General features: G+C 34.9%; 1 protein-coding gene across 1 annotated transcript; it reads right to left on the bottom strand.

The window, feature by feature from the left end:
• Window positions 1-12,071: 12,071 nt before the first annotated feature.
• On the bottom strand, window positions 12,072-15,866 carry LOC129942575 (uncharacterized protein K02A2.6-like). Its single transcript, XM_056051580.1, has 2 exons — window positions 15,677-15,866; window positions 12,072-15,541 (listed from the first exon to the last, which is right to left on the bottom strand). Exons 1-2 carry the CDS (start codon window positions 15,864-15,866, stop codon window positions 12,072-12,074), a joined length of 3,660 nt encoding a protein of 1,219 aa, XP_055907555.1.
• Between the last annotated feature and the right edge of the window lie 977 nt (window positions 15,867-16,843).

The raw sequence follows: 16,843 nt of genomic DNA on the forward strand, positions 1-16,843 counted from the left end.
TTCTTTCACATGAGAGTTTTTAATTCGTCGCGAATGAAGTTTGACTTGTGTTTTTTTTTGTGTTTATCATTATTTTGTTTTGAAAACGAACGAGTGAGAACATGCGGTCGAAACTATATTTGTTAATAAACAAAACAAGAAAAAGATTTCATGTTCATCCATTGAATGCAAATCGGAAAATTGAAAGATTGGAAACAAATTTCATTAGAATTTTTTGAGCGCTGGAACTTTCCGAATTGCCTAGGTGCTGTAGACGGCAAACATGTTTTAACGTTTGCTCCAAAGAAAAGTGGAAGTTTTTATTTCAATTATAATAAAACATTTTCGTACAACCTGATGGCAGTTGTGGATGCAAAATATCGATTTTTAATGGTTGACATAGGAGCTTATGGCAGTAACGCGGATTCGACAGTTTTCAGTTGCAGTCCTTTTGGCAACGCTTGGCTAAATAATCCTACAGAACTGAATATTCCAGAGGATTCACCTCTTCCTGAAACAACCACAAAATTACCATATGTTATCATTGGAGGTGAAGGCTTTGCACTGAAGTCAACAATCTTGAGACCTTTTCCTGGCCGAAATCTCTCACATAGGGAAAGAATTTTTAACTATAGGCAATACTTAAATATTTACACTTGTAAATATGTATTTATTTGAATAACCTTTTTCTTTTACAGATTATCCAGAGCTAGGAGAGTGGTTGAAAATGCGTTAGGCATCATGGCCCATACTTGGAGAATTCTCCTGAAACGGTTGGAAGTTGGCAAAGAATCAGGTCATCGAATAATTCTAAGCTGTTGCATCCTCCACAATTTTCTCAGACAAAAAAACCATAGAAATATGTTTGAACAAGAAAATCCTATCCAAGATTCAGAAGATTCGATTTTAACGTCAACAATGGCTTCAGGATATGATGTTCGAGGAAAGTTTGCTAACTGGTGCTTGGAGGAAGGAAGTGTTAGCTTTCAATACGATATGGTTTAATGAAACAATATTAGTTAAAAGACGTTATTCATTTTACCAAAAAGAATTAATTTTAATTTAATTAACTTGTGCCTCTTCTATATTTACAAAACATAAATAAAAAATATACTCCATAATTTAAATAAACCTTAGGACTAATTTGAAATAAAAATAAACAGAAATAAAAATATGCTTCCTGCACTAAAAAAAATGTACACTTCACAAAACTAAAAACTAATAAAAAAAAATAAAAAAATGTATATTAGCTAACATTTTGTAATTCATTCGTCGTTCGTTGGTCGCGATCATGTGAATACTACTTTACTCTATCTAATACCTCTTGATATACGAGTACATATCGAACAAATAGCTGCAGCCTGTTTAACAACAACAACAACATTGGCCGCTCTATAATTCTTAAGTGTTTCGACCGAACAGACTACACCATCCCCCAGCAGCAATTCGGCAGAATAACATCCAGATTTCTATACCATCCAGATCTTTCTGGGAGGATACGCCATTCCTGAAAGACGAGTCAGTAAACTTTTAGACAGATGGATCAAAAACAAATGAAGGGGTTGGAGAAGTGGTATACTCTGAACGATTGAAATTAAGTCATTAACTTATTCCGCCTTCTCAATAATTGAAGCGTATTCCAGGCTTAACTTTTGGCGATATAAGAAGTCTTGTCGGGCCCCTATCAAATCTCTGGATTATTTGTTTACAAACTCTATTGGAGGTGGTGAGCACAACAGTTTAATATTCTCCTTTGCTGGGTCGACCGTAGAGATATTTCAGGAAATTGTAAGGCCACGTTTGGCTGATGCTGGAAAACCAATCGATACAAGTATACTTGTAAGAAAGCAAATGTCTGGTGGAATGACGTGACAGGTCACAAAAAGAACTCTTGGGCTGCACTAAATCCTTCCGTTCTCACACCTACATTTTTCTTACCCGCTCCTCAAACTGGGGTGTGACATACCCCAATTATGAATAGTAAAAAATGTATTATTTGCATTTAATACCTATTAGCGAGCAATGTTCTTCGCAAATAGGTTACCGACACGTGTTTTTTGGTCTTCCTTTCTGTCACAAAAGTTGCAACGAACATATTTTTCCAATGTTGTTGGTTATTGTGTTGCAGAACTTTAGGGTTCAACCGGGGATTCATCATGTAGAACTCCTTCAATAATCGGCTTCAAACCCCGTCTTAGGCTCGGCAAGAAAGAAACTCATTTCTTAAAGTTTTTCTGTTTGGTTGAGCGAGTCTGTATAGTATCATAGCATTTTTGCCAGCACGATCCATCATTCCACAGAAAACCCGCATAGGCCACCGACGCGTAGCTCTGGAAGTTGTGTAGGAATGACACAATTTGTCGAATGTATCAGTTCCCCCTTTGGTGCTGTTGTAATCTAAGAACATCTATGGCTTACCTGACTCTATATACAGAATCATCTGAAATAGTGGTACAGAAGAAAACCAGTTACCCCCTGTAATGTTTCTTCCACTTTCATGGATACTCTCAATTTTTGCACATAAAATGATGTCACTGATTGATTCGCTTCAACTTGGACTCTGTCAACGTAAGGTATTGCATTTACCATATACCATGTGCGTGCGTCATTTATCGTTACAAATTTCAACCCATACTTATCTAGTTTAGAGGCCATATAAATGCCGAATGGACAGTTACACCTGTAGTCCATCAACTACTCATCAATTGTGCAGTACTCGAAGGGAGTATAAAGTTACTTGCAGTTTGCGGTGAAAAGTTTCCAGATTTCAAGAATCGGTACAAATTTGTCGTTCACTTTACTCTCGACTCTAGTTTTCTTATCATCAAAACGCAAGCATGTTGCCAAAAATTCAAATCGGTGTTGTGACATTCTTGCTCTCTTTAGAGCACTGAATCCACAATTCCCTGAGGTGTACCTTGGCAGTTTTTTTTCACCACTTGGATATAGCAAGACAATAAATGCTTTCAATTCCGTAATATCTGTTTGTCCTTGGTATGTTGTCCGAAATGCAGTACCAGAAGAAAAGCGCCTTATTTGCTCGTTTGAGTGAGCCACCACTTCGCACAAAATTTATTTAGTTAGAAGTAAACTCCAAGCCTCAACAAGGGTGGCTATGTTTCAAGCTGCTCCATTTGGTCCTTGTAAGTGGGTGACCAAATTCCGGATCTGATGTCTCCCTCGTTTTTCGGGTAAAACTGAGCTCTATTTGCAACCTGATTTTTCTTTGAATACTACCAATCTCGTTTTTTTTTTTGGTGGAGCAGGATGCACTTCTTCATTGTTCTCTTCCGCACTCTGGGCACTTTCGGAATCAGAGTGCTATTCTATATAGACAGGGTCATTGTCCAAATTATCAGCGGAAAAGATATCTGGTTAATCATCCTCTAACAACTGTTCAGTATCATAACCGGGCAAGCCAAGCGGCTAGGAGTATTCTCAAAGGACTTTTGCAGAAGCTATATGGATGAGAAAGAGAAGAAGACAATTCTTCATATCCTCTGTATATGCCCTGCTCTAGCGTAAAACTGCAAGAATTATAAAGGAGCATTCTCCTAGAACGATCTAAACAATCTCAATCATATTAACATGATCAGTCTCTCACGTTTCGTAAGGGACATAAACTGGTTTTATTGTGCTTCGAAGAAAGGCTCAAGATTCATGTGGTATCACAATGGAACATTAAACTTTCTTAAGTGTCTACTACACCATCACGGATAGCTACTTTAGCCTTACCTTAATCCCAGATCTTTCTTTTCACAAACTCTAACAAGAAAATGGCTATTAATCTTATACTCGAAGAGAATTCATGAAAAGTTACGACAAAAAGAAAAACATTCGCATTTAGAGGCATTTAAATATAATTAGTTTACAGAGTATCATTCCTAAAATTTACGAAAATCATTTTACAACAGAAGACAATCCGTAATGGACTTTATACATCTTAAAAACTTTAAGTCATCATCAAATAGAAGTTGAACAGAATTTTCAAAAATATCAGGTAAGTCATTGATAAAAATGGGAAAAGAAGTGGCCCAAGATGGCTACCTTGGGGAACACCTGAGGTTACCAAAACTGGACTTGAAACGAATACGATTCTTAAGGTTAGAGTAAAATATTTTCAAAAGATTTGAATAAAAACCAACAAAAATTCTTTTTCGCAGCAAAATTGAGTGATTAACTCTATCAAAAGCTTTCGCCAAATCTGTGTAAATTACAACAATTTGGTGACCTTTTTCGAGTTCATTTCAAATAAAATTTGAGAAAATAGAAAGATTGGTGGTTGTTGATTTTCCCGAAATAAAACCGTGTTGAAATGGTGAAATCTGTTCTTTCACGAGGAAAGCTAACTTATTGTATATTCATTTTTCGAACAGTTTTGCTATACATCATAGTTTACAAACTGGACGATAATTGTTTATATTTAGCTTTGAGCCAGATTTATGAATTGGAGTTAAAAATGATTTTTTCCACACTGATAGGAACTCACCATTAAATAGAGAGCTTTTGAACATACGAAAAAGAGGTTCTATAATTGTTAATGCACATTTTTTAAAAATCGGTGGCATTTCATCCAGACCTGGATTTATGTCTTCACTCTAACTCAAAAGGCCAATTTTTATTTCAGACATATTTAACTCTATTTGGCCAATATTCACCTTACAATCTTGAAATAAAAATTTTCTATTACTTGAAGTAGCTTCGTCATATGTGGTGTAATTGCGAATTGAATAGTTTGAAACATATTAACTGTTACTAAAATATAGCTTTTGATGGCCTATTAGTTTTACTTAGCCCGTTAGACTCGAAATGTCAAAATTAATAAGTAACTGCTAGAATGCAGCCTTAAAAAATTACTGAAAAACTAAGAGTTGGGACAAGTTTTATTTAAAATAAGAGTGGCACATAATGTGTGTATGGAACTCAACTAGGTTTGAATGGGTTAAGTAAAAAAAAGGAGTTCAACTCAAAAGTACAAAATGTTCCTGTTTTTTTGGTCATACCTGTATATGTGTCCACATATTTAGATATATACAATCCTCCATACAAATACACATATCTGTGAAAATCTGCGTCCTTTTTCGCAAGAAAAACGAAACAAAAGAAACAAAACAAAAAAACAATTTGAAAGTCAACGTCAACATAATTCAATTTAATGTGTGTTTTCCAATGTATGTAAGTAAGTATGTTTGTATGTATGTAGGTATACATGCATGTGTGTGTATAGAGATTGAAGGGGTTTTTCCCCAAGGCTTTTCCTAAGAAAATAACAATTGGATAACCACAAATCCCCAAATATTCACCTGAGTCTCGTGTGTTGTTAATTTTATGAATAAGTTTTTATTCATGTAGGTATGCAGGTGACGATATAAAGGATCAACACAAACACACATGTGTCTACACATACAACACATGCAAATCATTCGAAAAAAAGAAAATTATACATACTTTACCTTTGAATCAGCGCAATCGTTCAGTGGTTTTGGCAATTAAGGCTTATTCAAACTTAAAAAAAACCCTGACCCTAATTAATAAGGATTTGTGATTTTTGAAATTATGTACTCAACTTTTTTGGTAGAAGGCCAGATTTGAGAATCGAGAAAGCTCTCAACTTATTTTTTGGGTATCAATCCTTATTATGAACTTAACTATTTTATAATTGAGTGTGAAAACATTTTAATTCAGCAACGAATCACTGGTAGTTTGAAAGGGGTTGAAAATAATTTGAACCACACCCAAACATACTTTTATTCTTTCATTTCAAGACTAACTTAATTTGAACCATGGAAAGACACTATCAATTTCAATTTTTCTTACCATTGAATAACTTCGTTTAATGGTAATACTATAACAGGCAAATATATTAGTTAAATCGGAAAAATATGCAGGCTAAATGAAACATACTTTAAATATACTTTGTTACGACCCTGCTATTTACAAAATATTACAATTTTTTCTTTGGAGCAACGTGAAAGATAAAGTCTATACTCCACTATTTTTGTTTATAAGAGAAGTTGGAACGACGAGCTGTACGGGATATACAGCGATGTAGTCTTCGAATCCACACCCACAGGACAGCGCAGTAGAGGAAGACTGCGGATCAGGTGCCGCGCACAAGTGGAAAGTGACCTCAACCAACTTGGAACGCGAAACTAAAGACATCTAGCTAGGGACCGAGCTAGATGAAGAAGTTTGTTGGGTGAAGCATTATTTCACACAGGACTGTAGCGCCACCTTAAGTAAGTAAGTAAGTAAAAGGGTTTTGTATACCTTTAATATGTCAAAGCCAGAGTGGAATCATTTGGAAAAGAGGAATGGTTGGGTAGGAGGAGTCGATGTACATTGATTTTGAATTCCTGAACATTGTAATGATAGGGAAAGATAGAGCATGGCATGGCATTTCACATTCGCGTAGTACGGCTAAAAAATGAATCTCTGTACTTCATTGTACGGCCGAAGTTGGGCTCAAGGGTAAACTGATGGGCATTCCTAGAAGCGCGGGTATTACGGTTAAATTGTTTAAGGGGGGGTATGCAACTGGTTATTTCACTAGAGCATAGTCCGTTAAAATAACAGTTAATAAGCGTGAGACCAGAAACTTTACGACGATGTTCGAATGACATAATCGCGTTGATGATGTTCATGTCACCAATTAATTTAAAAGCTTTTCTTTGAATATTGTCCAAATAAAATAAAATAAGTTACTGGAGCACCAGCCCAGAGATGAGAGTTATATATTTACTTTTCGGACATACATATATAGGTTTTGTAGATTTAAGCCCAATCAGACGGAGAGAAACATTTGCGGCATTTTTGGCGACTTGGCGTTTGTGATCGGTTCACAAAAGGTGATTGTTGTTGCACATTCCAAGGATGTCGGGATTTTTCGTTTCGTTGATGCAAGTGCCACTCATAGATACTGGCAAAGAAGGTTTTTCTCACTTTAACGATACAAGACAGCATTGGGTTTTTGAAGCATTAAATTCCACGCGGTTTTTTATACCCCATTGTACAATGCTGAGTAGTTCAGAATTTAATGAGCTTATCATATTTTGCCGTTACAGTTCCACATACGAAGAGGAGGGTTGTGAGTCTGGAAACGAATATAAACAGCTGAGAGTGCTATCGTCAGCGAAACAATGTATTGGATTAAAAGAAGCAGACAGTAGATCATTTATAAAAATGAGGAAGAGGGTCGGAGACAAAACGGAGCCCTGGGTACACCAGCATTTATTTTATGAGTTTCAGATTTAAATCAGTCCGAAACAACTTGTATTGAACGGTTTGAAAGAAAATTTCTAATCCAACAAAGACAAGATTCGTTAATACCAAAAGCACGCATTTTCGATAAGAGAGCCTGATGCCGAAATCTATCAAGTGCCTTTGAAATTTCAAGTGCCATAATCTTACTTTCTCCAAAACGATTTAAAGATTTGCTCCACTGTTCGTTGAGATGAACCTTGGGATCACCAGTGGACCTATTGCTACAAAAGCCGTTTTGCTGATCATTAAGAAGCTTCCGTTCCTCAAGATATTTCTTAAGCTGATAATTTGTCAGAGTTTCCATGGCCTAAGAAAGAAGAAATGTAAGTGCTATCGGTCGATAATTTTTGGGGGAAGAAGATTCGCCTTTTTTTTGGATTGGCTGAACAAATGCGGTTTTTCAACTACTCGGAACGAGCCCAGAAAAATAGGATAGATGGAAAAGCTAACTCAGTGGTTTCGCTAGCGTGGAAGAACACCTCTTCAGAATAATAACGGGGATATCATCTGGACCAGTGGATTTATGGATGTTAAGATCTTTAAGAACTTTCGTCACAGTACGAGTACAAAAACAGATTGGTCCCATTGAATCATTTACGCGTTCAAGAATTGTGTGAGCCATGACACTATCTGGTAAAGTGGAAGTTTCGGCGAACTGCCTTGCAAACAAGTTAGCTTTATCAAAACTAAAGGAGTGTCATTGAAAACAAGCGTAGGAACCGAGGAAAAGGAAGAATTCCTCATGTTTTTAACAAATGACCAAACATTTCTTCCTGCCTTTGGGACATTGATTGCAGTATTTTTTGCCGTAATTTTTGGTCATGCTAACCTATTTGCAGCTCGAATAGAACCGTGATTTAGTCTTCGGTTTACTACTTTAACCCTATTCGGGACCTGCACTAGAGTGTACGTCACTACCGAAGAAGCATGACCAGTTAAAGATCCTGATGAAATTATTTATTCAGAACATTAAAGATGGAGTTCGTAAAACTATTCAGCCGGAAAGTTTTGGAGAGAACATATTTAAATGTTTGTTTGTAAATTCTTTTGTCAAGGATAACCTCTGATTTTTGGAAATACTGGACACACTAATAAACTTTTTACAGTTTATAATCGCAATTATTAAGTAATCAGATAGAACTTAATGCTTAAATAGTATCATACAAATTATGAAATGCATTATTAACCAATTTCAATTGAAACGTTATTTTGCATTTTACAGCAAAAGGATTATTTAAAATTCAGTACTTTGATATAAATTTGATTTTATTTATATTAATTAAAAGTGAAGTGAGGCGTATTTGTACTGTTTTTTATATCATATCCAACTTTACAGATCCTCGCAATAATTTTTAATACAAAGAGAAGAAAAAAAAGGAATATACAAACTGAAAGAGGGTAATAAACATTAAAAACGTAGAAAAAAGGTGAAATATTAACTTTTCTATAGAACGTTTTAGGTAATGATTTGTTGGTCATTTTCAATGATTGATTTAATATATATGTATACTATATGTTAATCAACAAAAAATGTTTATGCTATATAACTTCAAAAGGTTTTGATACAATAACTACGATAATTTTTAATAAAAGCGATATTGCAAAAAATCTGCGAAAACAATATAATATAAAAATCGTAACCTAAATAAGGATTAAAAATAAGTTTTGTAAATAAATTGTAAAAGTAAATTTTGAGTTCAGAAACGCTGAGTTATCAGATGATAATACACATATTTATACATTATTTTAACGGGTGTTGATCTTAGACGTGTGGTGTTCAATCTGGCAATTCTTTTTTAACTTCCCATAGGAAGTTATTGTAATGTGTGCGATTTGTCAAATTGAAAATTCGTCCATTCTCAAGAACCAGAAGAGATATTGATTTCAAATAAATTTTGACATACAGATAATAAGGCAGAAAGATGCAGAAAGGGCTCCCAAGAAAATTGCGTGGGTGTTTTTTTTTACCATAGCAGTTTGAAAAAAAGGTGAACATTTTGGTTAACCCTAAATATCTTACGAACCAAAAACGCTAGAGACTTGAATTAAATTTTATATAATAAACTGTGATGTGATATCAAAGAAATATAACGGTTTTTTTATAAATAAAAAAAAACTGAAAAAAAAAATTGTCAGCTCCAAAATTTTACGACTAAAATATGATTTCATCTCCAAAACAATTTTGTCCAACGAAGAATAATTTTCGTCTGAACATCTGAAAAAAATTTGAGAAAAAATCTAATTGACAGTTTTTTTTTATAAAAAATAAAAATCTAAAAAAAAAACATTACTGAAAGTTGATAAAAATTGAATATCATTCAAATATCTTTTCAAATATACATGAAATTAGGCTACAAACTTATTTTATCTTATAAGAAATATTGTTTTCAACATTCTGGAAAATGTTGAGAAAAATCGAATTGACAGTTTTTAAAAAAAAATAAAAAAGTAAAAAAAAAATTAATAAAAGTTGGTAAAAAATGATTTTCGACTCAAATATCTTTTAAAAATTTGAGATTATAGCTTCTAACTAATTTTTACTAACAAGAAATATTGTTTTCAACATTCGATAAAATTTTGAAAAAAATCGAATTGACAGTTTTTTTACAAAAAATTAAAAACCGAAAACAAATATCAAAATTTGGTAAAAAATGATATTCGACTCAATTATCTATTCAAAAGTTTGAGATAATAGTTATTAACTAACTTTTATTTATAAGAAATATTGTTTTCAACATTAGGACACATTTTGAAAAAAAGCGAATTGACAGTTTTCTTACAAAAAATAAAAACCTAAAAAAATGTATAAAACTTGGTAAAAATTTTCTTTCGACTCAAATAGCTTTTCAAAAATTAACCATATTTGCTTCAAACTTATTTTATTTCACAGAAAATATTGTTTTCAATACTCTGTAATCTTAATATATAAAAATCCAGTGTCATATGTATGTTCCCAGTGAACTCTCCACCAAGTCAACCGATTTCGGTGAAAGTTGGCATTTTATGTGTCTAATTAAGATATAGGATAGTTTATATTTCCAGGAATTGTCTAAATTGTTTACATATATGTTGCAAATGAAAAATACTTTATATAAATCTACTGTTTTAATTATATATGATATGTATACCGATATTCCATGCTATTTTACATGGAACATGTCAACTAAAAAATAGGTACCACGTAAAAAAGGAGAACCACATCCTTCTATAGCAGGTATATTTAACGCTAAGACACTGGGGCGACTTTATACAGTACATCCAAAACAACGTGAATGTTTTATTTTTGCGTTTGTTGTTGGTTAATGTTCCTGGACCAATCTCTTTCCAATTTTTACGAAAAGTTAATGGTCGAGTGTTCAGTACGTATCAAGATGCATGTCGTGAGTTGCAACTTTTAGAAGATGACAATCATTGGGATCTGACACTTGCTGATGCAGCTTTAACGTTCTCGCCAAGTTGTATTCGTCAACTATTTGCCATCATCTTGACGGCATGGTTCCAACACAGTCATCTACACTGTGGGAAAAATATAAAAACTACATGACTGAAGATATACTATACCGACTTAAACAAACAAACCAATGTCCAAATCTAGATTTCTCACCAGATATGTATAATGAAGCATTGATATTACTTGAAAACTTATGTATTATGATCTCAAATTCATCACTTAGTCGTTATGGTATGCCATCACCTAATCGTCCACCTATAGACTTAGTGAATAGCGATTTGCAGCGAGAAGAACAATTGAATAATCTTGATTTAGCTACAATTGTTGCTAATAATGAACCATTATTAATTGACGAACAAACAAATGTATACAATGGGATTATGTTGTCTGTTGATGCTAAACAAAGTGGTTTCTTTTTCTTGGATGCACCAGGTAGAACCGGTAAAACATTTTTGATATCGTTGATCCTTGCGAAAGCACGGTCACAAAAGAAAATTGCATTAGCAATTGCATTATCAGGCATAGCTGCTACTCTGTTAGATAGTGGTCGAACAGCACATTCTGGTTTTAAGAAACCACTAGATGTCCATACAAATCCAAATACTATGTGTAACATTAAGAAAAGGAGTGGAATGGCTACAGTGTTACAAAGGAGTTCAATCATAATTTGGGATGAGTGTACATAAACATTCACTCGAAGCATTAAATAGAACTTTGCAGGATTAAACAGTAATGACAGACTTTTTGGTGGAGCTTTCTACTATTATCTGTTGATTTTCGGCAAACATTGCCAGTGATTTCTAGCTCTAATTAACGGTACACGTTCGGTAATCAAAAAAATCACCTTAAATGTTCTCGAAGCAACTATTTTGGCAGAAAAGTTTAAAGGATAAGTCGTTCTGTTACCACGCATTCCATTGATACCGTCAGATTCTCCAATACCTTTCAAAAGACTGCAATTTCCTATCCGTTTAGTTTTCGCGATGACTATTAACAAATCACAAGGACAAACAATGTCTATTTGCGGCTTAGACTTAGAGAATCCATGTTTCTCTTATGGGCAATTATACGTGGCCTGTTCACGTGTAGGGAGACTGTTGTATATTTTTCTTTTCTTTCTTTTATTTAATATATTAAAAAGAGTTTAGGTATTTGATATAAAGAAATTTATTAATAATAATAATAATATTTGATAAAAGAAAATGAAGTTAATTAAACTATTGCTTCCATGGCTGAGTGGTTATGAATAATGATGAATGCACAGGACAAACGACAAAAGGCACATAGTTGTCAAAACGACCTATGGGCCCGTTCGGCAACCTGATCGGTCCTAGCTCTGAACAGGGTTGTCCGTCAATATGTGACAACTTTTCCCTCCTTATAAGTCGAGACGGTTTGGTGCTCTTCTCGTTCTCTTTGACCGCCTTGGGCTTGCTGGTGCAGAGGGTTGATGAGCGATTGGCTGGCTGCTTGATTTAGGTTTTGGTGATGTTGACACTTCCGGTGGTGTATACGTAATGGCTGGTGATGATGTGGTAGGTGCTGGTGTTGGTATGGTAGATGCTGGTGTTAGTGACGATTCTGGTGATGCGTGAATAACAGCTGGTTGATTTGGTACTGATTCGGAGGTGTTCGTTTGTTGTACGTTATTGTCATGTCTTGTATCGTTCTCGTTAGTCGTGGTATTTTTATTTGATATCTCGATTAAGGGATTTGAGTTATAGTTATTTTTATCATTTGTTGTTCTGCAATCGGTTCTTCGAAGTTGGTCGACATGGCGTGTGTGCTTCTCATCGTCAATTAGTATCTCGTACATTCTACTTCCTATTTTCCGAATTATCCTTCCGAATTTCCACTTGCAGCATTTGTTGTTGTAAAATCGAGCTTGAATCGATTCACCGTCCGCAAATTCTCTAGGTTCTTTATAGCTAAAATCGCTTTGTTTGTCGCTGACTCTGGATGTGACATCAGTTTTAACTAGGTCGATTCTGGTTCGAATTGTTCTTTTGAACATCAGCTCAGCTGGTGAAACCCCTGTTGTTGCATTAGGTATTTTTCTGTACTGCATCAGAAATCTGCATAATTTGAGATTCAAATCACCATCTTCATTTGACATTGCTCTTAACCCTTCCTTTACGGTTGAAACATAACGTTCTGCTTGTCCGTTTGAAGACGGATGATATGGAGCGCAAAATATGTGACGAATGCCATTGGACTTGGTGAAATCTTGAAATTCACGGGATGAAAAATTTGTACCATTGTCAGAAACTAATGTGAGCGGTAAACCAAATCTTGCAAAGATCTCGCGAAGAATCTTTATTGTTCTTGAAGAGCTTATTGTTTGCGTAGGGATGGCTTCCACCCATTTTGTGTGAGCGTCTACAACAATGAGTATATAGCAGTTCATAAAGGGTCCAGCATAGTCAATATGGACTCTCTGCCAGGGTGTAGTAGGATACTCCCAATGATGTGGTGTTTCTTTAACTGGATTGTTTTTGTTCTTGCAGCAATTACGGCAACTTCTTGATATTTCTTCAATGTCCTTATCGATTCCTCTCCACCAGACATAACTTCGAGCTAAAGCCTTCATACGCACTATGCCACAGTGACCCGTATGGAGCTCGTCGAGAATTCTTTTTTGAAGAAATTTTGGTATCATAACTCTGACTCCATTAAATATGCAATGGTTTTCTAAAGAAAACTTGCCTTCAGGTTCTCCATTCGGCAATTGTCCACCTCTTTGTAGTGCGTTGTAGTATTGCTTACATTCACTGTCTTTTAGAATTTCTCTCTGGATTTCTTTTTGAGTAACTGGCATTGTCTCAATCTGGTTAAGCTGGAAAATTGTAGTTTCATCTTTGGACAACTCATCTTTTGGTTCCTCAGTCGGAAATCTGGATAGAAAGTCCGCGTTACTGTGATCTTTGGTGTTTCGATATCGAATCTCGTAATCAAATCCTGATAAAAAATTTGCATAGTGAAGCAATCTTACTGCTGACATGGATGGTAAATCCTTATTTGGATGAAATATTCTGGTTAAGGGTTTGTGATCTGTGATCAATATTATCTTACGGCCATAACAATATTGGAAAAATTTCTTTAATCCCCAGATAATTGCAGTGGCTTCTTTGTCGATTTGTGAGTAATTTTTTTCTGAATTTGTTAAAGTTCTCGATGCGAAAGCTATTGGTCGTTCATTCTGATGTTCGTCGATGTGGGAAATTACTGCTCCAAGTCCATTTGGAGATGCATCCGTAGCTAGGAACAAGGGTAGCTTGTTATCAAATGGAATCAACACTTTCGTACTAGTAATTTCGTTTTTAATTTGTTTAAAAATTTCTTCACATTCAGTTGACCAGTAAAATTTTACATCTTTTTTCAATAGGTTGTAAATGGGCTGTAAACGACACGCTAATTTCGGTAAAAACTTTTGGTAGTAATTTACTAAACCTAAAAATGTTCGAGCTTCCGAAACGTTTGTTGGTCGAGCGCAATTTTGAATGCTTTGGATTTTGTCGTTCATTGGTTTAATACCCAGTTTATCAATGTAATGACCCAAATACGTAATGTGGTCAAGTAGAAATTGGCATTTAGTTTTGTTCAGGTGTAGCCCGTGTGAACGTAATCTTTGAAGAACTTGTTTGAAACGTACTAGCAGCTCTTCATAGGTACTTCCTTGTAATTTAATGTCGTCAAAAAAGCATGATACTCCATCGATGTCTTGAAGAATTGAATCCATAAATCTCTGCCAAATTTTCGGGGCTGCTTTCACACCAAACATCAGTCGCTTTACCTTGTAAGTGCCTTTATGTGTACTTATTGCTTGTAGTATTGAAGTGTTTTCATCCACTTCCATATGTAAATAGGCTTGGTGTAGATCCAGTGTCATAAAGTATTTTCCACCGCTCATTTTTGCAAAGATATCATCGACTGTCGGTATCGGGTAGCTGTCATCTTTGATAGCCTTGTTGATTGTGATTTTATAATCGGCACATAAGCGAATATCGCCGTTCTTCTTTACTACTGGAACGATGGGTGTACCCCACTGCGAAAACTCTACCTTTTCAATTGTCCCATTGTTTTCTAACCGTGATAATTCATTTTCGATTCTATCTTTTAACGCGTATGGAACGGGACGATGTCTTATAAATTTTGGGGTCGTGTTTTCTTGGAGTTCTAGTTTACATTTGTAATTTGGAATTTTGCCGGTAGTTTCTACGAAAATGTCATTGTAGTCATTTAAGATTTTGTCAATCTCGTTCTTGCATTGAATTTCGTTCATTTCACTTACAAGTGATTTCAAGTCTAGTATATTCAATTCTAATTTTCGAAACCATTCTCGGCCAAGTATCGCATCTACTTTTGCATTAATGACGTATAAATCACATTGTACTACTGTGCTCTTATGCGAGACATTCACTTTAGCTTTACCGACAGGATGTATTATTTCACCCGTATACGTTCGTAATTGTAATGAAGTCGGCTTTAGTCTAATATCCGGAAGTAATTTTTCTTGACATTGTAATGACATTGTTGAGACCGCCGCACCCGTATCCACTTCCATTAAGCATTGTGCATCTTCGATGTTAACATTTATCATGAATTTTTCATTATGTATGTTGTTCACTTGTACTATTTGTATAGTGTTGATGTCCTCAAGAGCATCGGAATCGGTTTCATCGTTATCGTAATCGTATGTAGAAATTCCGATAGCACGATTTTCAGCTATTTTGTCACCAAAGCAAACTTCTTGAACGTGTCCACTCTTCTTGCATTTGTGGCATTTAAGATTTTTGTTTGGGCATGTATTAGCTTTGTGACTAGTTTGGCCACATTTGAAACATTTGCCTTTTATTTTGCTGAATTTCGAATATGAATTACTTTTGTTCGTATTGTTTATACTTTTTTTTATAAAATTGTTTTTCTTTGTTTTGAAATTATTTTTGATTTGGTTTACTTGGGATTGATTACGAATTTCCTTACTTTCGATCTTCGAAGATTCTATCGACAGTGCAAGTTTAACTGCATCTTCGAAGGTTTTGCTAGCATCTTGTTGTAAGAGTCGTTCACGAATATCATTGTCGCGAATTCCCCTAACGAATTGCGATCTAAGATGAGTTGAATTAGTTGAATTTCTGCAACTGCTGCATACAAAGTTGCAATGTGTAGACATCTTCTTTAAGTCGGCTTGAAAATTTGCGATAGACTCCCCCTCGTGCTGAACTCTGTTTGAAAATTTATGCTGTTCAGAAATTTCGCTCGGTATAGGGCATAAATGCGAACGTAACAAAGCTATTAAATCTTGAAATTTTTTGGTTTTTGGATTATCAGGGGCGGTCAAACATGTTAGGGTGTGATATAGTTTTGGGCTAAGACAATTAAGCAATATTTTGACGCAAATTTTGTCACCTTCTACATCTTTGCATGACCAACCTCTGAGGTCCAAATAATTTTCGACTCTTTGTAAATACGAATCGAAAGTTTCATTATTTTCGTCGAATGATTGCAAATTTATGCCTTGAGATGGTTGAGCTGGAGTCGCAGGGGTTATTTTTGTAGGGACCTGAAGAAGAGCTTCGACTAATTTCTTCAAAGTGTCATCGATGTTAGCAGTTGACATGACGCTGATGACTTTTCTCGAGTATATATGAATTTGAATTTATTTTATTTTTAGTTAAAGTCTTGGCGTAGTGCAGTTCGTTTGTAATATTTGTAAAAAATAATGTAATTTGTGTAATAAGTATGTACGTACCTCAATTTACCAACCAATTTGCACGCTGTATGTAACTTAACCTCAAAATGTTTCTTCCCTCGTTGAAATTTGTATATATGTGCTTATGTAATTTGTTCTGGGTTTTACTCCACAGACTCGTTCGCCAATTGTTGTATATTTTTCTTTTCTTTCTTTTATTTAATATATTAAAAAGAGTTTAGGTATTTGATATAAAGAAATTTATTAATAATAATAATAATATTTGATAAAAGAAAATGAAGTTAATTAAACTATTGCTTCCATGGCTGAGTGGTTATGAATAATGAATAATGATGAATGCACAGGACAAACGACAAAAGGCACATAGTTGTCAAAACGACCTATGGGCCCGTTCGGCAACCTGATCGGTCCTAGCTCTGAACAGGGTTGTCCGTCAA

This window comes from Eupeodes corollae, chromosome 1 (assembly GCF_945859685.1).
Source record: "Eupeodes corollae chromosome 1, idEupCoro1.1, whole genome shotgun sequence".
Classification (NCBI taxonomy): Eukaryota; Metazoa; Arthropoda; class Insecta; order Diptera; family Syrphidae; genus Eupeodes; species Eupeodes corollae.